The sequence below is a fragment of the Callospermophilus lateralis genome, chromosome 17 (genome assembly GCF_048772815.1).
Source record: "Callospermophilus lateralis isolate mCalLat2 chromosome 17, mCalLat2.hap1, whole genome shotgun sequence".
Lineage (NCBI taxonomy): Eukaryota > Metazoa > Chordata > Mammalia > Rodentia > Sciuridae > Callospermophilus > Callospermophilus lateralis.
In genome coordinates this window covers 24,607,587-24,631,245 of record NC_135321.1, presented here as the reverse complement: position 1 = coordinate 24,631,245, position 23,659 = coordinate 24,607,587, and the positions used below count along the sequence as shown (strand labels likewise).

General features: G+C 53.9%; 1 protein-coding gene across 9 annotated transcripts in view; it reads left to right on the top strand.

Moving 5' to 3' along the window:
- The window catches only part of Ctif (cap binding complex dependent translation initiation factor), a 271,305-nt gene that overhangs the window by 90,205 nt on the left and 157,441 nt on the right, over positions 1-23,659 (top strand). For all 9 annotated transcript variants that reach the window (XM_076836749.2, XM_077105601.1, XM_076836756.2 and 6 more), the window contains one exon: positions 3,614-3,689. In XM_076836749.2, coding sequence (XP_076692864.1) covers positions 3,614-3,689 — 76 coding nt within the window. The remainder of the gene's footprint in view (positions 1-3,613; positions 3,690-23,659) is intronic.

Below are 23,659 nucleotides of genomic sequence, written 5' to 3'. Positions count from 1 at the left end.
TTGGGACATAAAGGTGTCCCCAGCCACCCAGTGGTGTGGGACAAATGTCTGCTGCTTCTAATTTTTATCTAAGTAAAATTGAGGTAATGTAAAATCAACCGTTTGAAAGTGGGCAGTTCAGTGGCATTTAGCATATTTACAGTGTTCTGAAGCCACCGCTCTGTCTAGTTCCAAAAGTTTTTCTTCACCTCAATATAAAACCTCATACCCATTAAGCAATCCCTCCTCATCCCGTCCCCACCCTTGCCCAGCCCCTGGCAACCACCAATGGGCTGTTTCTAGGAAGTGGCCTTTTCTGAATCAGTGGAATCCTATGAGGCCTGTTGTGTCTGACTTTTTTCACTCAGTGTCATGTTTTTGAGAATCATCTGCCCTGGAGCATATATCAGTCTTCATTCCTTTTCATGGCTGAACACTATTCCACCATGTGGCTATTTGTTTACCCATTCCCCTGCTGGTGGATATTCGGGCTGTCTCCACTCTTTGGCTTTTGCAGATAACCCTGCTGGGAACATTCATGTCCAAGTGTCCGTTGAAGTCCCTGCGTTTTATTCTTCTGGCAGCTAACCTAGGAGGGGAACAGCTAGGTCATGTGGTAGTTCTACATTTAACTCTTTGAGGAGCTTCCAGAATTTTCCAAAGCAGCAGGATATTTTATATTCTCAGGAGTAATATGCAAAGGTTCCAGCTGTTCCACATCCTTGTCCTCACTTATTTCTGCTTTGGGGGGATGTCTGTTTTCTTTATCATACGGGTGGCTTCTGGGAAGGTCTTCGGGAGAGGGGTGGCACTTCCCTGGGCAGCTCCAGTGTCTCCCATGAAGTTGTGGCTGGTGAAACCAGTGGGGAAACTGAGGCCCGGGGGGCACAGTGATGGCGTGACCTCGCAGAGTGCAGGCGCCATGGGCATGCTTTCTGGAGATTTCCGGCGTGTCCGCATCCGCTCAGAGAGTAACCACTCCCATAACAGGCGACATTCAGCAGGCGTGATAAGTGACCACTCGGGGCAGGAAGGTTCCCCTGTGCTGAGTGGACCCTCCTGAAGCCCGAGTAGCAGGCTGCACCTGCTCCCCCCGAGGCCTGAACTCCCCCTCCAGCTTCACCCACCCCCAGCAGCTGGCCAGAGCGCCTGACAGTGACCTGGACTCTCCCCAGGACACCTGGCTCTGGCGGAATTCTGTCACTCCCAGGCGCGCAGGGAGTGTGGGGTGTCATACCTTGTGGCCAGGCCAGGAATTTTGTCCCCCTCAGAGTCCTACCATGATGAGGGATGGACCTCAGCAGCAGGGTCCGCTCAGTTGCCAAGGCTCCCCACAGCCCGGGTTTCCATGGAGGGACAGGAATTGGAGCAGACTGTTGCCGTGGAAACCCTGTTGACAGTGGTGACTCAGCCGCTCTGCAGCCACCTCCTGCCCTCCACACCTGCAGTCCTGCAGAGGCCTGGGACCCCGTTAGGAAGGCCAGCACCCTCCCTGCACCCCCACTGCCCAGCCCAGGGCCGCTGAGGTGACGCCGAAAGGCCCTGCCCCAGGTGCACGGGGCTGGAGGCTGGCGTGGGCCTGGAGCCCAGGGCTCGGTGGAGAGCCCCAGGTGAATTCTGCCCCGGGGTGGCCCAGGGAGGGGTGTCAGCCATTCCTGCTGGGCCCAGCCCCCAGGGGGCCTTCTCCCCACAGCCATGGCGCCTGCAGAGCATAGGCGACTGCCAGCAGTTGGTGCTTTCAGGGGCCAGCCCGCTGCTGCCCTGCAGATTGATTAGTTCAAAGATGGTTGGGCGATCGGCCTTGCTCTGCCTCCTCATCCTCATCCAGCACTGCCTGGTGCAGGGCAGAGAGAACTGCCTGCTTCTTTCCCCTCCTGACACCCCGGCCACCCAGCCCCACCTGTCCAGCCTGGGCTGCCCCTCAGGACCTCACCTCTCCAGCTCCCCGTGCCCTTGGCCTGCCCACTTGGACCCTGGCCCCGCCAGCTCTAGGACTGAGGTCTAGCAGCCCTGCTGCTCCGGGGTTCCTGCAGTGCCCTCTCTTGTCTCTGGCGGAGCCCTGGCTGCTGTGCCACGGGGCTGAGTCCCCCACCAGTTGAGGGCATGTTTATCCCAGGTCCCACCCCCAGCCCAGAGCCTGGCTCGGAAGCCCTTGATGGGTAGAGAGAGAAGGTTCCAGAGCCTGCCGAGGGCACACTCTGGTCTTCTCTTCCCCCCAGGCCTTGGCTGGCTTGGGCTGCCAGATTCTCTTCGTCTGGATTTCGGGGCTCCTCTGGCCACAGGCTTTAGTGACGCCTGTCTCCTACCGCCCCCTAGTGGTGCTCAGGCTCACAGCCCTGATAGGTGCGGTCAGGACCTGCTTTAGCAGGCGCCCTGAGCTGTCAGAGGGAGGAATGCGTCTGGTTTATTTTTGTTGACAGCGCCCAAAACAGAAGAGATGCTTGGTAAACATGTAAACTGATGAACCAGTGAGTCGGGAATCTGAGAACTGCCTTAACTCTGCAGCTGGAGAGGCTATCCCCAGCCACTGTGCAGCCTTGTGGTAAAGCTCACCCCGCACCAGCCCTGAGCCACCCTGTTCCAGGTGCTTGTCACACAGTGGTTAAAACACCACAGCCCAGAAAGACAGGAGCTGAGATCTTCACTGGGACAGGTGGGGAGGCTGGGGAATGTGGAGGAACTTGCCCAAGGCTGGGGAGGCCCCAGAGTCTGTGCTCTTAATTAGTCACCTTGCTTCTGCTCCACCCCGTAACAAGGACAGCAGCAGAAGCAGCCATAGCATCAGTAAAACATTTGCCCTATTATTTACCTTTATTCCGATTTCATTTCATTTATTACCTATGTTTACTATTTACATATGAAATGTTATATACACATGTGTATGCACGTATACATGTGGATTCTTTTACAGTACTTCAGGCCAAGTTCTAGGCACCTAAGCACTGATCTATTAACTTAGTCTTCCAAACTCTTTATGATTTTAGGCAGTGCCATTATCCCCATTTTACAAATGAGGACACTGAGGTGAGGAGAGCTTAAGTCACTTGCACAAAGTCACCTGGTTAGTAAGGGATGCAGTTGTGGCCAGAAAACCCTGCAGTCTGGTGCCAGAATCTGCAAACTTCAGTATGCAAGAACTAGACCTTTGGCCAGTGACTTGGGTCCAGCTCCCTGACCTGAGGGCATGCCCACCCACAGAGCCCAAAGCAACACCAGAGCAGGCCTTCTTGGCTGTCCTGAGGTCAAACCAAGGAGGAAGGACACTCCATTGATCTCCTGCCAACCGCTGCCAGCCTGTGTCACTTTTGGAAAGTTGCTTAGTCTCTCTGTTGCCTGATTTTTCCTTCAGGGCAGTGAAGCAAGGTGGAAGCACTCTTGCGGGGCGTTATGTCGGCCTCCGGGGTGTTCATTAGCCAAGAGTTTGGCATCTTTGCCTGGAGGGTCAAGGGCGCCCTGATTCCTCTCACCTCCCTGCAGGAGGATGTGCACGGAGGGCGGAAGACCTTCATGCCAAGGCCACTTCCTAGGCTGGTTCTGCAGGTCCCTCCTGACCGTCCTGCTGTCCTGTGGCCAGGCTGGGACACGATGCACGATGGCCTCTGCTCTCAATGTCTTTCTGTCTTTTCTGGCCTAGGTGTGGAAAAGGGAAACTGGAAGATGGGGACGGCATCAACCTGAACGACATTGAGAAGGTCCTCCCGACCTGGCAGGTAGGTGCAGGGGCAGGGTCTCTAACCCAGCCTCTCAGTCCTGACCTCCGCCCGGGCGGGGGTCTGGCTTCAGCAAGGAGTGAGCTGCGTGTACAGCAGGGGCCGGGGGGCAGGGGCAGGTGCTCGCCGTGGACCAGGGTGTCCAATGGGACAGCGTATGTGACAGCAGGCTCTTGGTGATGCCGTGGGCAGCCTGCTGGGTGGCAGGCTTGATGTCCTCTAGATGAAATGGGCCGTGTGCCGGCAACTCAGCCAACTTGGAAGTTTGGCCTCCTTGACCTGAGGCCTCCGAGGGCGGGCACCCTGCGGGGTGTCCAGGTGCGCTGCTGGGCCTCAGTGGGCCCGGGCTATCTTTAGGCTTCTGAAGAGTGGAGCTGTCCACTGTGAAGAGTCCAGCTGTCTGCTGTGCTTGCTCATTTTGTCATCGGTTGGGCTCCTTTCCCAGAATGGGGCCAGGCTCTGGGACAAAGAGGGTTGGCTCAGCAGTGGGGCGGTGAACCAGGTCTTCAGCTCCTCGAGTGCTGGACTTTGAGCAGAAATAGCTGCTCCCAGGTATGGGGCAGGGCCTGCTGCAGGGCAGTTAGAGTAGTAGACCCTCTGAAGGGACAGCCTGCCCCTCCTGGTGACTGCCACCAACCTCCGAGGTGTCGTCACCCTGCCCTGCTCGCTCCAGAACTTTGATGCTGTCCTACCTGTGCCCATTTGCTCTTCCTGTCCCTGTCCCCTTTCCTGTCTCTGCTCAAGCCTGGGCCCTGGCAGTGAGTCATCCTTGAGCCTAGTGCTTCACTCCTCAGGGGCCTGGTGTGGGCTCTGCTCTTTTCATCCCCTCTTTGGGTATTTTTATTGATTTTTTTTTTTTTTAAAGACCTGGAGGCTTGTAGTTTTGTTGAATTTGGAAGTTCTCCATCCGTCACTGCTCCTCCCTCCCCAGCCTGGGGCTCCGACTGTGTGTCCGCCCTGCTTCTTCCTGTCTTCTTGGTGTCACCAAAGCTCGGGTTACTCCTGGTACTTTAATTGTGGATAGTTCCTCTGGCTGAGTCTCCAAGTTCCCGCGTCTTTTCTTTTGGTGTCCAATCGACTGTTGACCCCATCCAACGTGCTGCTCACTTTACATCCTTGTTTTTTCATCTCTGGATGGTCCCCACAGACCTTTTCTCATGCCTTCCGTTTCTCATGGCTTGTCCTGTCTTGGGGAGCACAGGGGACCCATTTCTCATAGCTGCTGTCATGTCCTTCTCTGCTCATTCTATCATCTGTGTCATTTCAGTCGGTTTCTATTATTGATTTTTTTCCCTCCTGGTTGGGGATCCTAGTTTTCTTTGAAGGTCTGGTAATTTTATATGAGATGCCAGATCTTAGGAACTTAACCTTGTTGGGTGTTAAGTTTGGTAGTTTTGTGGGTTGGTTGGTAGTCCTCTAAATATCCGGGGCTTTATTCTGGAACAGTTAAGTTACTCCAATACAGTCTGAGCCTCTTAGGACTTACTTTTAAGCTGGTCAGGGAAGAAAGACTAGTTTAGGGCCAACTTTGCACCCCTGCAGAGTCAAAGGGCCCTTCTGAGATTACTGCCTGATGCCCTGTGGCTTAGGGGGTGTTTTTTTTTCCCTGACTGGAGGAGCACAAACTGTTTCCAGCCCTAACTGGTTCTATTTCTTTGGGCCTTGGAAGCATACACACGCACAAATTCATACTCAGCCGAAGAGTCGAGGGCCTGCATCTTCTGGATTTCTCCTTCTGTATGGCTCTCTCCTCTCTGGTCCTCTGCCTTGGAAATTCTAGTTCCTTGGACTCCCTGGAGTGCAGAGAGACCACCACCTCTGCTTGGACCCCTCTCCCTGCATAGCGAACTCTAGACTCTCTTTGTGCAGTGGACTGGGTCACACACAGTGGTCACCTCAATACAAAGGACATGTGGTGTCTTTGTGGTGGAGAGACCTGGAGCGCTCCCACTTGGCCAGGTGGTCAGGGTTAACACTATCCGTGGTGGGATTGCTGGGTGCCTGTGCCTCTGAGGCACTGCACTGAGAAAACGCAACATCGTTTCTGAGACTTTTCTTCCAAGAAAGCACAGCCTGGGTGTGGTCCAGAGGAAACAGGACTCTAAGGCTGCCTGGACGTGAAGGGCAGGACAAGGCTGAGGAAGCCTTCCAGACCGTGGGAGCCTGGAGAGGCGGATGACTAAATGCATCGCGTGTCCCTTGCTGAAGTCCTGGACAGACGGGGGGAGTCGAGATTGTGCTGGGACAGAGGATGGGAATGGGGTCTGTGAGCCGGAGGGTGGTTTCACTTGCAGGACAGTCTCCTGACCTGGTGGCTGTGTGATGATCACGTAGGCAAGTGTCTTTGTTTTTGAGAAATACGTGCTAGAATCTTTGAAGGATAAGGGCCTCATTTCTGCAGTTTATCCTCAGATGGTTTAGAAAAAGGTCACAGGGTGGTGTGGAGATGCAGGGAGGCATCGAGGAGCACACCTGGTGAAGCATCAACAGGGAACGCAGGGAGATTCCCGTACTTTCCCGTGCATTTGGGGAGGGGACAGCAACAACATGGTGTGTGAGTGAGGGCCGTGTCAGCACAGGGTCTAGATTGTCACTGCTAACGTAAAGCAGCCATGGCTCTAAGGGTGACAGGGTCAAATGCTCCAAGTGACCACTTTCTCACTCCTGCCCTAAATGCCTGCCGCAGTTGTTACTGATAGGACACATAAATTTGGAAAAGCACGTCTAGGTGAAGAGCCAGGTGCCTTCTGCCCCAGGCGGGGTGTGCAGGTGGCCTCTGAGCCAGAGGCCTGGGAGCATGGGGGCCAGAAGAGAAACAGGTCTGACCACCTGCTCCTGTTGGGTGACTGTCCTGCTCCTTCAGGAAGCAGACTAGAGGGCAGAAGGGAAAGGAGAGCTGGCCACTGGCCAGGCGAGAAGCAGCAGGGTGCAGGCCACACCCTGAGTCCTTGACCCAGATGAAATATGGCCACCAACCATCATCAGTCAGGGAGTCTTGGGCTCGTTCCTCACCCTTATTCTGCCTCCGCTTCCTCCTGTGTAAGACGAGATGATAACCTTGCCACTCCATCAGGTGACTGGGAAGGCCAAGCTCGAGATTCACACGATGCCCCCATCAATGTGTGCATATAATGGGCGCCTGCGGTTGTTATTCTCAGGACTCAGCACTGTGAGGCAAGCCCCCACCTCTATGGGGCCCTCTTTGTTAGGAGGTGGGAGGAGGGAGCAATTCTCACACACCCCCCCCCCCCCCCCCGTGGATGTTTCTGGTGAAGAGGGGCATTTCTGCTAGGGGCAGGTTGGATAATGAACCACACAGCTGCCACACACAGCTGCCAAGGCCACGTGTGACTCTCTTCCTGTGTGACGTCCAAGGCAGCCCAGAGAAGTTGGACCAGGGTCCAGGGAATCAGACTCCCAGGTGGGCCTTGGTCTACTCCTCCAGAAGATGCAGTTGGGCCGGTTCAGGGTCTGGAGGCCGTGGTGCCTGTGATGGGGGGGGGCAGTCTGGAGGGCCCCCTTCCGGCTCACAAAAATCAGGAGTCCGCGAGTGCTTTCACTTGCAGAGATGGTTCTTCTGCTAAATCAATTTTGAAAATTATTAGCTGGAGGTCTCTCTGAGCCTTCGTATCTGGGCTTTTTATTCATTCAAGGAGCAGTAAATCAGCAAGCACCCTTGGGGCTCCAGGGCCCATCCCTGATGCTCAGCTCTTGAGGCTGCTGGGAGAGGAGGTCATTGTCCTCGTCTCCGTCTTCAGTCTGTAGCACAGGGTGGAAGGGCTTTGACCTTTACACACACACAACCCAACACGCACACACCATAGACATGCCACATACCACACGTAGGCACACATATGCACACACATACACAACCACACACGGACACGCATATTGGATGCATACCACATGCTATATGTACACACTCATATATACCACACACACAACATCACACACACACACACACACACGCACACACGCACACACACAGAGGCACACACACACCATGCATTTTCATGAAAAGTTCAGAAAAACATCAGCAGACAGGTCCCTACAGCTGTGGCACTGGGCTGAGGCCACCGGGACTTCCTGGGAAGCTTTGAGGCCCTCTGCCACCTGGGTCTCACTGGGGACCCACTGCACTCGTCGTCTCTTGCTGCATAACAAATTGCTCAAAAGTTGGTTGCTTTATTATTTGGGGAGCAACTCAGCTGGTGGTCCTGGGCCAGGGTCCCTCCCTTGCAAGGCTGATGGCCAAGGCTGTGGTCATCAGAAGGCTTGCCTGGGCTGGAGGTTCCCTCCCGTGGTGACTGTGTCCCGTGCTGAGGACTGGAGGCCTGTTTCTTGCCACAAGGGCCTCGTAGCAGAACAGCTACTTTCCCCAGAGCACAGGATGGGAGAGAAGGGGTGAGGGAGTGAGCGTCCACCCAGAAGGGCAAGGTCTCTTCCCAGAGTGTTTTCGCCAGGCACAGGCGTGGTGCACATGGGCAGGTCCACCCCGAGGCATGCACACCTGGCAGCTCGGATCCCTGGGGCCAGCCTAGAGGCTGGTGGCCATGCCCACCGAATCATACCCAGAAGTCTGTATCTTTAAAGCATTATGGGAAATTCCAGCTAAGCAGGAGTTGCCAACTGATCCTGCTCATGGCTGGACCACCCCTTGGGGGCATTGGCATTTCATGTGGGCCCCACTAGGAGGAAGGGGACAGGTCTCTCTATCCCAAAACACAGCTCTCTGAGCAAAATTTCAGGTTCTAGAAAAGCACGTTGGGATGGCCTTTCTGAGTGTCCCCCAGCCCTTCTGTAGGAGTCCTGGGCCTGGGCAGGGATGAGCAAGCTCCTGAGTCTCTCCCAGGCAGAAGTCAGGGTTTGCTCCCCCACCTTCTACCTGGAGGCAAGAAGGAAAGAGGGGGACAGAGCAGTGTGACCTGTGCTCACTGCCCACCCACCCTCCACTTCCTCCCTTCAGAAGAAGAGAGCCACGAGAGTCTGTCCTCCAGCTCTGTCCATCCCCGTTCTGTCCCCAACATCTCCTGACCCCATGGAGTCCCAGACCCCCATCTCTGGCCCTTTCTGTCCTTGTTGAAACTCTTCAGCAGACAGGAGGCTTTGCGACTCAACCCGGGACACCTGCCTGGCCCCTGCCCTGGGCTCCCTCATCCACCCTGGCCCCTCACATGTCTTGTTCCTTCACCGTCTTTGCTGTCTCAATGCCGTTCCCTCTGCCTGGAATCCAGCTCGCCCGCTCTCTGCCTGGTGGGCTCCTCATCCTGGCCCCGGTCATCTGTGAGGCCCTCTCAGATGCACAGGGAGAGTCTGGGTGTCCATCTGCTGAGTTCCCTGGCTCCCCGTTCCCACCCCTATGTGATGGCTTCTGTCATGTCACGGCTGCTCGGTTTTCAGGCTTCCTGAGGGAAGGTCCCTTGTCGGCCCACCTGAGGGCCAGGGCCACATGTCACTCATCTTTGAAACCCCAGCACACGCCTTCTTGAATGGATACAGTTCAAAGTATCCTCCTAGGTGCATCTTAGAATCTGGTGGATGAGAGAGAGAGAGAGAGAGAGAGAGAGAGAGAGAGAGAGAAGAGAGAGGAGTTTTGTCTCCTGCCATTGGGTCCATCCCTCTGCCTGCGGGTTTCTCTTGCTGTTGTCCAGCACAACTTTGACATCCAGCTGGCTCTGCTCTTGTTGGTGAGGTTTCTGTGATACTTCTTCTTTGACAAGATTTCCCCGTTGTCTCCTGTGTTAGGATACTGTAGACCACCATGTTAAACAAATCTCACTGGCTTCATGCAAAGACTTTTATTTCTATCTTCCTGAAATCCTGAAGGTCTGACCATTCTTTAGGGCCTTTCCTTGGGGCCTCAAGGATCCAGCTGGATTCCATCTGTGGCCCTGTCACTCAACCATGGCATCCAGGGAGCCTGGCGGGGGCAAAGAGTGAGCTGGAGGGTCTTGCTTGGGGTCTTACATGCTTGGGCCCAGAGGGGTCAGTTTCAGTCATAGCCTATTGGACAGTTAGTCACATGACCACGCCCACCTACGGAGGGCTGCAGGAACGGAGGTCACACGACTGTCCGGGGGGCAGCAGATGTCTCTGCTGAATCTTCCTCTTTTCTCCACTTGCTCACTTAGCTAGTCTTTGCAGGCGAGTGCTTTGCTCAAGCCTTGTAGAGAGAGAATTGCATAAGACAGAGCTCCCCATGAGGGCACGGTCCAGGGGAGGAAATGAGGCCTGGATATGGACATCCATGCTGCTCTGTTGAGGCTATCAATACCTGAGCAGATGCTATGCCTTGTCCAGGTCAGAGGCCCTGTAAGGTCCTCTTTCTGCATGCTCCTCCTTCCTCCCCCAAACAACCGCCATCACTGAAGCCTGGGGCTGGAGTGAAGAGCAGAGGGCCCCAGTGGCCCCTGGGCTTAAGGCCTGTGGTAGATCTAACTTATCTCTCAGTGGGAGTTGCACACGGGGCTCCTAGGAGTGTGTGGCCATAGGCAGTGGTGCCTTCATTGGGGGTCAGATGCTGACATCTGGATACCTGTCCACATCCCCTTTTAGCTAAAGCACAGGGCCCTATCCCTGATTATCACATCTGGCTGTGTTTCCACGGTGAGAAATGAATTCACGGTCAAGTATCATCAGTGCTCACCTCAGGGACTCTCACTGTGGAGCTGCTGGGCTCAGGCCCTGGAGCTTCCCCTGGCCCTGGGGCAGCAAGGCAGATAAATGTCCCTGTCCAGGGATCACACTTGTGCCACTGTGAGCTGCAGCTGCCGGGAATGGTTTCCCACCCACAGGAGGCATCCAGCTGGTTAGTGAGGGCTGGTGTGTAGTAGTGGTGGTGTATAGGCCAGCCGTCTGCCTCCCTGTGCAGCTGCAGGTGAATTGAGATTGGCATTGCTCCCTGAGAGCCCTGATCAGGGGAGAGCAGCAGGAGGCGATGTGGATTCAGGGTCAGTCCTGGTTCCCGTGGGTGAGACCAAAAGGCAGGGCAGAAGCTGAGACCAACAACTGGGCTGAGACTGGGGTCCTGGGGAACCCTGTGAGCATACTGGACCTGCCATCCATGGGCATAACCATTGTGGACTGCATTTGAGTGGGGAGGGTGGCCTGCTTGCCAGGTGGCAATGATCGCGCACTCCCAGCCCACCACTCCTAACCCAGCTCCCAGGGAGCACGCAGATGCCGGGGTTGTAACAGGACAGGAGGCTGCATGGTGGCCAGCTCCCACTAGAGGGCACCAATGCATCACGGCAGGCTCCACAGTCCAGCATCCACGATGAGAAGTCTCCAGCAGCCAGAGGTGTCCTTGCCCACCTGCATCCTTATGAGTGCCCAGTGTGCAAATTGTCCCCAAGATGACTCCATTCAATGCTCAGGCCTTCCCTTGGCACAACAAGGAAGAGAATGAGGAGGTGAAGGGGGAGGCACACCCAGGTCAAAATGCTCCCCGCTGTTCAGAGGCCTGACATTCCTCTGAGCCCCTGTCCTGCCCAGGACCCGGGGAACATGTGGCTACTCCCAGGAGCGCAGCTGCATGGACAAGGGGGCTGCCTTCCCATGGAGTAGGGGTTCATGTCTCATTGCCCATACCCCACAGCTGCCTCTGAGCCTGCAGGGGAGACAGCCACTGGTGTGGGGCTTGGGGGGTTGAAGTATTGGCTTCTGTCCTCAGAAGATCAGGGCCTGGAGGCCATCCTGAGAGGGAGAGATGGGTGCCATAATCCAAGCCAAGGCAAACTGATGGAGTTCAGTGTGAAGCCAGGGGTGGAGGCTGAATAGATTCTGATCTCCTTGGTACATTCCTTGCCTCACCTCTGGAGCAGGTGGCCCTTCTGAGCCCCAGCCTGGCTTCTTCTTGGAGATGTGGTGACTTGGGGAGCCATTTCCCCTCGCCCTGTGAACTCCACCTTGCCCTGTGCTCCCTCAGCCTCCGTAGCGTGATGTCACTAGAGAGCCATCCGGCAGGCATGTCATTCCTTCTCTCCCTAGAATGTCCCTGCACGCAGGGCCTCTGGGCCCTGCAAAAATGCTACCCCCTGACTCCACACACTGCCCTGGGTGCTTTTGTGTCTTATACAGAAGCCCAGTTGAAAGACATTGTCGGATCATCCAGTATCTTGCCCAAGGCTTCCTATTAGAGCTTATCTTGATCATTTTCCTTGAATTCTCTTCAGGCAGCATATGTCTGCTCTTTTTTGTCTGATGATAGGAACTACACAGCCTGACTCACGTCTGCTTTTGCCTTTCTGTTTTGAAATTTTGAAGCTCAATTCTGTGTCTGTCGGCAATTAATTATTAGGTCACTCTGCCTGGGTAAGGCCCATTCTCTGACCTCAAGTTACTGAGCTAGTTTGGGAGAACAATATCTGCTTTGTGAAGTGGGCCTGGCGTACACACTAATGGAGCACAACTCTGTCTAGCTGGATGTCTGGCCTCGAAGATGTGCTCAAGGCACTCCCTATGGAGGGGCCCAGAAGAAAGTCAAGTGGCTTCCTGACCTTATGAGAGTATGTTCACACAGGCCCCAGAGAAAGGAGAAGAGGCAGCCAAGGGAGGGATCCAGGGCCACTTGGCTTTCCCCTGTTGGCCTCAGACTAAGACAGTGGACATTCTGTACACACAGATACTAAGGAACATGATGGGCAAAGGAGCTTTCAAGATGAAAATGGTAACCAGGATTCCCCCCACCTCCGGTGCTCTGGAGTAAAAATGGTGGCAGACGCGAGAGCTGCCTCCTTCCTCCTGTAGGTGGCGCTGCTGCTCTGTCACCTCGGGATGGTGGTCCTGTCGCCCCACGCAGCATAGACGCTGCTAGTGGAGCAGCTGTAGCCAGGTTCCCAGCCCTCCGGATGGGAAGCAGTGACTTTATTGTTCCCTAGAGCTATGTCAGCGCTGTTGCCAACTCTTCTGGAGACTTCCAGGGTATGCTAACGCACAGGCACTAGGAGAATCCTGAAACACCCAGGAAGAGTCATGTCAGCACAGCCCCACCTTGCACCCCGGGCCCTGCTCCTCCAGGTGCTGTTTGCAGTCACCTCACCGCCCCATGGAGGGGCGGTCTGACCTCATTCATTCAGTCCACCACTACTGACCAGGGGCACCGCTGATGGGCCGATTGAAACGCAGGTCCCTTGAGCAGACACCCTGCATCTCCTAACGTCCCCGAGTGAGAATCCAGCCACGACCATAACACAATCACGCCCACCCTCACCAGCGTTCGCTGAGTGCTTTCTGTGTCCAGGAACCATGAAGGTACTTGCTTTTTCTTATCTCACTTCCTCTCTCTGTGTTCCGTGCACCTCATACAACATGCTCTTGGCCACATTTTACAGACACGATGTCTTTGGTCAAATGTCACCTTCTCAGGAAGCCGTGTGAACACTCCATCCCCAGACATCCCGCCCCCTCTTTATCTTTTTGTCCCCACAGTACCCAACACACACACGTTCTTTATTTAGTGTCCCTCTTCTCCCACTAGAATATGTTTCTCATGGGCACATCCAGGGGCTCGGGAAAGATTGGTTGAATGGCTGAATGAGCCCTGACCTGCTCCTGCAGAGGGTCTTGCACCTGGTACCCTGGTCCAGAACGTGTGCCTCCGCCACAGAGGACATGACAGAGCCCCGTCTGAGCACCATAGCTGCCTGCGCTGTGTCTGAACTCACAACTGCGAGGCGTTCATCGGGCTGCCACGTCACAACCTGGAGAACTGAGATCAAGTCCCTCGCCCCAAGCATACCGCTTAGAAGTGGGGAGCCAAGACTGGAGTTCAGGTGGTCCGGCTGCTCTGTATAAACAGGGAGGATGAGGAGGAAGAGGCCCTGGAAAACTCTTTTCTAATTCTAAGTGACGCCAATCACGTATGCGGCAAGTTAGGGGACATGCCATTTCCTTAATAAGTATGAGCCAGAAAATGCATAACTTGTCTTTTCTACTTCTGAAGGTGATAAAGACAGAAAAAGAAAGCAGAAAGAAAAGCCCCGCCCCGACAGCTTTGAAAGAGGAAGAAATATGATTTTTATTATTTTAATCAGACAGGTTTACAAGGACCACCCCCAACCCTCCTGACCCAAGGGCTCACATGGGCCATCAAAGAGGACCGCACACCTAGGAGACCCCTCTGCCTCTCACGGCCCCTCCCACAAGTGCTTCCTCCTCAGGACAAAAATAGGGGCCATACAATAAAGGAGACCAGAAGTTCTTCACTCCGGGGTTTCCTGTCTGAGGCCTCCAGGTAGCAGGGCCCGTTGGGAATGGGCAACGTGCTCCTCCAGACAAACCTATTGTTATTTTTGTTGCTTGTCTTTTTTTATAGAAGTGATTATTTGGGGCAGGGGTGTGTGTGTGAAGACTTTTGTCGGTGACAACCAGGAAGGTCTCTTGGGAAGAGGCTACTGACTGATTCTGGACGGGTTCCCACGCAGGTCTTCCCCTCCCACCTCCATGGGGTAGGATGCCAGGATCAGAGGTCAGAACCGCTTTCTGGGTTGGCTCCTAGGGATCCAGGGAAGTCGGACTCCCTTACATGACAGCCTCGATGATCCAGAACAGGGCTGGAGTCTTAGGGGTTGACAAACCGGCCTTCACATGCCAAGTCCAGCCTTCCAGCTACCTTTTTTGCAAATAAAGATTTATTGACACACATTTGCCCAGGGGCCACACCGCATTTGTGCTGCAGTGGCAGAGCTGAGTAGCTGCGTCACAGAGCTTGTCTCCTGGAAAGCCTAAAATATTTACTTCTGGCCCTTTACAGAAAAGGATTGCCAAATGCTGATCTAGAATATAAACAGACCAGAGCCCTGAGAGTTCAACCGAGTGGCAAAGTTAATCCTAGAGTTAATTCACAGTAGTCATCCAAGAGTTCTTTTTCTCTACTCATGTAATTCATCCCAAATAATTCACTCTGGGCTTTCGTTTCTTCAACTAAGTGGGAATCACTTGACTTTTTTGAATTGCAGTGCCAAGATGTGCTAAGGGTCAAGGTACAAGCCAGAGCATGATGTGACGGTCATGTGTAAGCTAGAAACACGTTACAGATGCAGAGGGCCTCCTTAAGAGGCACCAATACAATAGGACACCAGCACAGAACGGTGAGCAGGATGGTTGAAGAACCACCCAATAGGCCCTTCCTTGAGCAGAGACTGACGGCTTCCTGCAGCTCCCTCCGAGACTGAGGTCTACCAGGAAGACATGTGTCTGCCATCACAGACTGTGTCTGCGGCCTCCTTCCACTCACCCCTTCCTCTTTCCTGGTGGGTCCTTGGAAGGTGGGTCCGGAAAGCCTTGGGATCTGACCAACTAGGAACCCAGCTGGATGTTCTGAGCAGGGACATGTACAATCTAAGGTTTGGGAAACCAAAGGCTGAGGCCTACCGCGTCCCCCTCCTGGCCACCAAAGGGAATTCCTGGGATTCTGCACGTCTCCCCACGGTGGCCAGAGAAAAGGTTTGTTAGAGACAGATCAGGACTTTCTCCAGTGAGTAGGACACCTGGTCCATGCCCTGCTTTGGGCTAGACCATACCCAGAATCCCTTGCTGAGTGCCAGAGGGCCCCATCAGTCAGACGGGGACAGCCATGGGTTCAGCATGGGACAGAAAGCACTTGGGAGACCGCAGGCCCGAGGAGGACAGATGAAGGACTGCTTCCTTCAAGGCCTCAGGCCACGGCTGGGCCAAGGACATCACCCAGAAATACCCCACCCCCTGCAGGGGGACTGAGTCCAGCTTGGGAAGAAGTGCCGGCAGAGGTGCCAGGCACACAGCGCTGTGAGCAGGTCTGAGGATGGCCCAGGCAGCCCTGTCTACGATGCTCAGAGGTGGGCCACCTCCTGCCCACCCCAGCAGCCCGAGGTGAGCAGGGTCACCCGCCTGCAGCCTTACTGCCCCTGCCCTACAGCACCTTCAAGGGGCTGGCCTCATCTGCCATTTTGGTGATGCCGCCGGTGATTTGGGCCAGTCCTGGTTAGCAGGGTTGCGCACTGGTCCAGCACCTGCCCGCTGTGCTTTGCCAGCAGACGGAGCCGCCAAGGCTGGGGGAAGAGGAAGGTGTTGCTGAGGGTGTGAAGCAGCCTTTCTTCCTTTATTAGCCAGTGGGCCGTTTCTGGTCGTGTTCTCCTTTCTGGCAGCAGTGAGGTTGGGGGCGGAGAAGCCTGGTTATTTTCGTTCACCCCGGCTTCTGTCACTGGGAGTGGTGGTGGGGGCGGACAGGGCTACGTGCTCTCCTGCAGGCATTTGTGAATGGGCCCCGGCTCCCAGGCTGGCTGCCGGCAGGCGGCCCCCCCAGAACACGGACTCTCACTGGTTGGACAAGGTTTTTTCCTAGCATTGCAGCGGCCCGGCCGGAGGAAGCTTTCTTCTGGCCCAAGAACAATACCAGGGTCAGCCCAGGGACCTCCCTCCTACACCCTCTTCCTTCCATTGTGAGCTACTGCACAATCCCAGGCCTCGCCGCCGGCACAGCAAAGGGGGGCTGGGGGTGTCGGGCCCAGGAGAGATCAGCAGCGTGTGCGACACCTCCAGCCGCTAACTCCACTGCTCAGGCTGGCTCTGGAGCTGGCAGATGACCACCCAGCATGCGTGAACGGCTGCTGGGTCCCTGTGCTTTGGAGGGGCTGCCAGCAGGGCAAGGCCCCTGGCTGGATGGAGCTACCCTCTCCCCAAGCCTCAGGGAATAATAGCAAGCCAGGGCCGGGAAAGGCCTAGAACTTCTGCCCACTGCCCCGTTAGAAAGACAAGGAAACAGACCTGGAAAGGTAAAAGAAAAGATTAACCACACTTTTTATGGCCCTGCTTAAAAATTATTCACACGTCCCTTAGGGTTTGCAGAAAACCCCGGACTTTCCTCCTGGATCCCTGCAGCACTTACTGTATACCTGGAGCAGGGCTGCCCCTCCACCCTCAGCGTGTACCCCCACGTGTATTCCTCCTTGCGACACATACCAGATCCCGGGAGCTGAAAACATCCCTTATTCATCTCTGCAACAGGTTCAAAGTGTGGTCGCCAGCCTTGTCCGCTAACAGCATCAGAACCGTCCAGAAATGCATGTCCTTGGGTCCCACTTCAGTAATAGCCATGGGTGGCCCAGGGAATCTGCATTTTAACAACCCCCCGACCCCCGCTGACTCTGAGCTGCAGTTGGATTATTTTAGTGCTGAGGATGGAACCCAAGGCCTCACGGACGCTAGGCAAGGGCTCTGCCCAGGTACACCTGCAGCCTTGTCGGCAGTAGGAGAAACACTGCTTTAGGACCTACTTGCGGCAATTGGCTTTTAATCACTCGTTGGTAACTTTAGTGAGTCATTGACGTCGCCTTTCCTTGTCCCCTTCTGTCGAGGCTGAAATGGGATGTTTGCTGAGGCGGGGTGTTTACTGTTGTCTGTTTGCGTTGCTAGGTGTCAGACCCGGGTCCACACGTGCTAGGAAGTGTTCAGCCACTGAGCCACGTCCCCAGCCCACTTGGCTGGGTGATTTTTACCATCACTTTGCTCAAGTGAAGGACAAAGAATCTTGCTCTTTTGGGCCACCCAGAACAAGGATTTGCAAAGGCTTAGGGGATTGGGGGACTGTCTGTCCCAAATGACCTCTGGGCCCCCAAGCCCTGGGTGGACCACGGCCATTTAGAGTTCCTGGGAGGCTCATTACCTTTGTGCCCGTCAAGGTAGAAAACCTCAGCCACACAGTTCCCATGGTCAGAGCAGACCCTGTGGGAAGTGTGGGACAACCTTGGCCTCTAGGTGGAAGAGAGTGCTGGGCTGGGCTGGGCATTCTGGAGCTTCACCTCCTGCAGTGACTGGTGGTCAGAACCTGTCAGCAGTGACCCTGAAGCACACTGGGTGGCAAGCAGTTGGCCTGGGACTAAAACAGTGGACTCAAAGCTCTGTCTGCACAGGGGGCGTCGCAAGTCGATATTAAGGTTCCACGAATAATAACAGAAGTGCAGCTGCAGGCCCGGGACCTCACTGTGGAAACACAGGACAGCATGGTCGTGCCTGGAAGACACTGCTGGCCTTTCCCCCTGAGGTTCGGTGGTCGAAGTTTTTGCGCAGTGAGCCCAGAGGCAGGAAGCCGTCTCCTGGCCCTGAGCCTCACCTTCCCACTGTGAACAGGAGCGAAGGCTCCACTGTCCTTCAAGGGCCAACTTGGATGCTCCTTGCCCACGCTTAGGACGCTTCTCGTTGGAAGATCTGTCTGGCAGTAAGGCATCATTTGTATTCTTGTGCTCTTCAAAGGCTCATTTTTCCTTTGGGTCCCCAACCCCAAAGGGCTCAGGAGACCTTCTGCCTGGCGTGATGCAGCCCGCTTCCTCCCGCAGACCTCCAGGTATGCATTCATCATAGTGGCAGCTCCAATGTCTCCAGCCGCTGGTCACCTACAGACCGTTTCCTTCGGTTCTCAGAGGGCTGCCAGTGTGGCGATCTCACCCTCTGCCGAGACAAAGGGTCACCAACTCTGAGGTTGAGAGCCCAGACTCCCGGGTACTCACTGGGACCCTGTGGTTCCATGAGGCCAAGGTCTATGGCCACAATGTGGCACCTATGTTAGGTGGCCACTGGGACATGGACCTGTGTGGTGTCTGCTATAGATGAGGTGCTGAGGTGTCAGGAGGGCTGAAGCAACTCTGGCTCTGCGACATGGATGAGGTGATTGTGTTCATCCACTTCCACCTCCTACTGCTGGGTCTCTGCCTAAACCACACTCATCTCCAACTCCTTGGTACAGTGGGTGCCATCGGTTCAGATGGGATTCAGAGGATGGAAAAGAGGGGTTGCGCTGGGGAGAGCTCCTGCCTCCACGAGGAGATGGGTCCAAAGACCGAGATCTGTCTACCCGTGTTTTTTTTTTTTTTTTTATCATGGCACATACTTGTAGTTTGCAAAAGTTAAATAATTCTAGAGGGTCTAAAACAGGATATGGCAGCTCTCTGCTCCCTTCCTCCCAGCTCCACTCCTCAACCCTAACTACTTTCCACGTATTTCATTGTTTTTTTCTGGTGGTACAACATATTTCTAAAGTGGATTTCTGATTTCTACTGTAATGTTCTTATCCTGCTCTTTTTACGTTCATCAATTTTGCATAAGATACGCTGATTTCTTTATTGTGCTGCATGAGGATGTTGCCTTCACACCCCGGTCCTCCTCCTTTCCTTTTGCCCAGATTTTCCCCAAGTGTTAACTTTTTGGTGGGGAGGAGGAGATTGGGGATTGAACCAGGGTGGCGGGAACTCTACTACTGAGCTACATCCCAGCCCCTTTGATTTTTTACTTTGGTCCAGGGTCTTTCTAAGTTGCTAAGGTCAGCAGGGAACTTGAGACCTCCTGCCTCAGGCTCTGTTATGGTTTAGATGTGGTTTCCCCCATAAGTTCACGTGTGAGACAAAGCAAGAAGGTTGGAAGGAGGAATGATTGGGTTGTAGCCTACCCTAATCCATGAATTAATCTCTGATGGGGTTAACTGAGTGGTAACTGGAGGCAAATGGAGTGTGGCTGGAGGAGGTGGTTCACTGGGGGCATGATTGTGGGGTATATATTTTATATCTGGAGAGTGGAGTCTCTCTCTGCTTCCTGATCACCATGAGAGCTGCTTCCCTCCACCACATTTTTCCGCCATGATGTTCTGCCTCACCGCGAGCCCTAAGGAATGGAGCTGGCCTTCTATGGACTAAGACCTCTGAAACCGTGAGCCCTCAAATAAACTCCTCCTAAAATTGTTCTGGTCAGATCTTTTAGTCACAGCAGCAGAAAAGCTGCCTCCTCAATCATGGGGTTACAGGTATGTGCCATTGTGTCTAGCCAGTGTTAACATTCCACAGAGTTTTGTATCATTCTGTCTTATTATTTTTTTTTTCATAATGGCTTGAAGAATAAGTGGCAGACATGGTGAACTTTATCCTTACATGAATGTGTTTTCCTAAAAACAGACATTCTCTTACCTGACCACAGTTTAATTGTCAAAGTCAAGAAGTTAACATTGATTACATAGATATTAGACAATCTTAGACTTTATTTAAATTTTGCCATTTGTCCCACTAATGTCCTTTATAAACAAAGTTTTTATGGGTTGTTGTTTCTTTTTGTTGTTGTTTTCTGGTTTAGAACCCAAGTTCACACTTTACTGTTAGCGGTCTTGTCTCTTTTTCTCCTTGGTGACCTTGACATTTTGCAGAATACAAGCTAGTTACTTTGTAGAGTGTCCATCAATTTGGATTTGTCTGATGTTTCTTCATGATTTCATTTAGGGCCATGTCTCCTTGGTGTGTCTTATCAGGAGGCATAAAGACTCGATAACCTTGACCTGACCCTCTGGTTAAGTTAGCAGTTTCCAGTCCTCAGCACTATAAAATTATTATTTTCCCTTTGTAGTTAAGTATCTTACAAGGATATATCCCTCCATTGTTTTTGACAATACTTTTACCTGAGTTTTGGGGTTCATTCATGATTCTTGCCCCAAATATGCTGGTCAGCAACTGGTGATTCTCTAATTTTATGTACATTTCTTAGTTGATTTTCTTCTAGAAGAAAGATCTTCCCTCTCCCATTGATTGGTCTTTTTATCTGTGCTAGTGCATAGATTTTATTTCATTCTCAGAGTTATACTCCATTGCTGTTATTATTTATTCTGATGCTCAAATTGTCCCACATCTGAGCATGGTAGCTCCTCCCAGCTGGCTTCTATATATTTCTGAAATGTCCCCATTATGTAAGCACTTCCCAACTTCCTGGCACAAGGAGTTGTTCTGGACTTATCTGACACTTCCTCTGCCCTAGCCCCAGAACCCACTGTTATCCAAGGAGCCCTGGTATGTTTGCATGAATGGGTGTTTAGAAACCAAGATCTGGCACCAGGTGTGCTCACTGCTGCCGAGTTCCCATGAGTTTTGACCCTGCTCTTCCGTTTGGAGTGCCTGGGTGCCCAGACCACAGCCTCTCTTATTCAGCTTCTCCCCAAAACAAACCTGGACTTTCTGCCTGGGAGTGGAGACTAGCGGTTAGTTGCATGGCTGTGTGGGGTGGGGAGGGGATGCGGAGTCCCATCGTCATACTTCTATCTGGTTCTGTCCCCTCCTCCCAGGACCAGCCCCTGCTTTCCTGGTGCCAGTGTCTCCAGGCCCTGAGCTCCAGAGGTCTGCAGGCCATGTCAGTCTCAGCCACATTCTCTGCTGCACCTGCTACACTCAGGTGGCACCTGTCCCCGCCTTGCTGAATTGTTGGTCACTCCTGTTCACTTTCTGACTTCTCAAAGTCTGTTGAAACCTCTTTTCTTGCTCTCTGTGCTTCTGTGCTTTTATACATTTTTTTTAAATTATTGGGAAAGGGGAGAGTTGACATAAAAGCAAGTGGTGAACCCACCGTGTGAAGTCAGAAGCCTGATTTAGCTTGATTTTTAAAAATTAGGCAATAATAACAGGAAGAGCGGAGGATGAGACCGAGCCTGGAGTGCTTGTCAGGATCAGCCACAGAGCAGATGTTGTCCCCCGGGAGTCTGGTGATAAAGTGATCTGTCCTCGGGATCCAGGCAGGAGAACTGGCCTGTGGCTGAAGCCCTGGATTTGTTGTCACTGGAGTAGAGAATCCAGGGGACAGTGGGATATAACTGAATGCCAGGAAGGGGTTCTTTTCTTCCTGGTTCAGAGAGCTCTAGGAAGGCTTGCCCCCTCTCTCTCTCTCACACATACACACACACACACACACACACACACACACCAATGTGTGTGTGCTTTGCCAACAGGAAAATGAGCACCCAGGGCAGAGTGGGCAGAGTGAGAACCCCCAGCCAGCCGACTGAGGGGCCTGGGAAAGTCCCCGGATTCGCACTTGACAGAGGCCCCCTCCACGAGAGCCACAAGTGTTCAGAAACCCAAGGAGAAGGCTCTACTCTCCTTGCCCCTTTGGGGTCCCATTTACACCTGCCCAGCTTTGCCCTGGACCCCTCTGGGGGAAGGGCTCCACCTGAGGGTCCCTCCCCTGGGCTCCTGGGGGCAGGGCTGTCCTCCAGCACCATGTCTGAGAGGGGGCCGTGCATGTGGTTGGCGCTCAGCCGGTTGTGGGACCTTGGAGCGGCTGCTAAGGCACCAGAGCGCGTGAGCGAGCCCAGCCTCCGAGAGCTGCTGGGAAGCCTTCAGGGCTCCAGGTCGCGGCTGGCCTCTCCTCCTCCAACTCTTCCCTGTGGCATTACTAAGAAATGTGACCCCCCGTCCCACCCCCAGGGGTCGCCTGGTCCCAGAAGGCCTCATCCAAAGTACACGCTGTCCCTGCCTTCTGCCAGTTCACATTTCAATAATCAGCACTCTGCAGTTCCTGAAACCATTTGTGGAGAACTTCTGGTAGCTCTGTCTCTTTACATGGGAATTCCTGCCCATTTCTGGGAATGTTAAATATGCGAGGAGCCCCCAGGGCAGGCAGGGCAGGCTTTCTGGCCTGGGACATTGCCTCTAGTGATAAAGAGGCAATAGCCCAAGAGCTCACCCTGATGGACGAGGGCACGTCAGCTCGTGGCTCTGTTAGCTACTGCTCCTGGGGGCCCGGTCACAAAGCCCTCAAGGGCAGGGACTCTGGGAACTTCCTTATTATCTGGAAGGGTTCCATTTCCAACCAGTCCCTGGCAAGGATCTGTCCTAGGAACAGGTTGTCGCCTCAGGCCCTGATGTGTGGGCCAAAGCTGGGGGTAGTTGGATAGAGCTGGTGGCAAGGAGAGGCTTGGGTAAGGACAGGCTCAGGGGTAGGAGAGGCCAAGGACGAGTACCTAGAGCAGCCCAAGAGAACACAGGAAACTTGGCTGCCTGACCCGGGTGTCCAGGACAAGGAGCAGCCTGCGTCAGGTGGTGGAGCAAAGAGGTGACGTTTTTCCCTGGGCACGGCATCTTGAAGACCACCTACTCACCATTCCACACCAGTCCCGACACATCGTTCCAAACAGGGACACTCAGGTCCTTGATGAGGAAGTGCTGGACCCAAAGCCATTTAGCAAATCCAGCCACAGGCCTGGGGCCCCGTGTCCCCAACTCACAGCTCTTCCCACACATCCCGCAGTGGCTTGTCTAATGAAACTGAATGATGGGTCCTCATGTAAGGCTCACGGGACAGCTGCCTAATAATTTGTCCTAGAATTTCCTAGGGATCCGCATCAGGTAGGTGTAAAGGATTCATCACTAAAGGGTCTGTACATGAAAAATTGTGTAGAAAGGAAATTAGAAAAAAGGAGAAAGGAAAGGAAATGGCGGAGCTGCTCCGCCTCTGTCCCCACTGGCATTGAACCACACGCCCATGTAAGCTACTGAGCATAGCCCCAGCCACCAAGCCAGGGGCTCCAGAGCACAGAGAGATGGAGGGACATCCAGAAAGGTGAAATATTCCTTGGGGGCTGCGATGTCACCCAGGTCCCCTGCATTGCCAGCGGGGCCTTGCCCTGGCACTGGTCTCCGTCCTCCAAAAGGTGTTCTCAGGCAGGCCGGGAGCTCCTTGCCAGAAGCTTGTGACACAGGAGCAGTCCCGCCACACCACAGTGTGGCACAGTGTGGCAAGTCTATGCGAAATTTCTCAACACACTCACACAACTGCCTCTGCCTGAAATTGTCACAAAAATGACTCCCAAGGCTGGGCATGCGGCTCAGTGGGAGAGCACCGACCTAGCATGGGTGAGGCCTAGGGTTCAGTCCCCAGTAACACCCTCCCCAGAAAAGTGATTCCAGTCCATGACTATAGAGAGAAATGGGCATCTCCCAGCATCGGACAAAGCCTGTGTGAGCGGCTTTGTCAGGGTTCTCATTTTAAGCAAACGAAGTTGGAGCTGAATACCTGGGCCACTCATTCATTTTCTAGAAGGCCAGAGTGGAATTCAGAACATTGCCAGCTGGGGAGAGCTCTCTTTTGCAGGGTCTATTTACCAGCCACGTGGTGAGGTACCTGCTCAATTTCTTCAGGAAAAAGGAGTCACAAGGTAATAGAGTGCTGTGCCAAAAAGGCTCTTTTAAGGT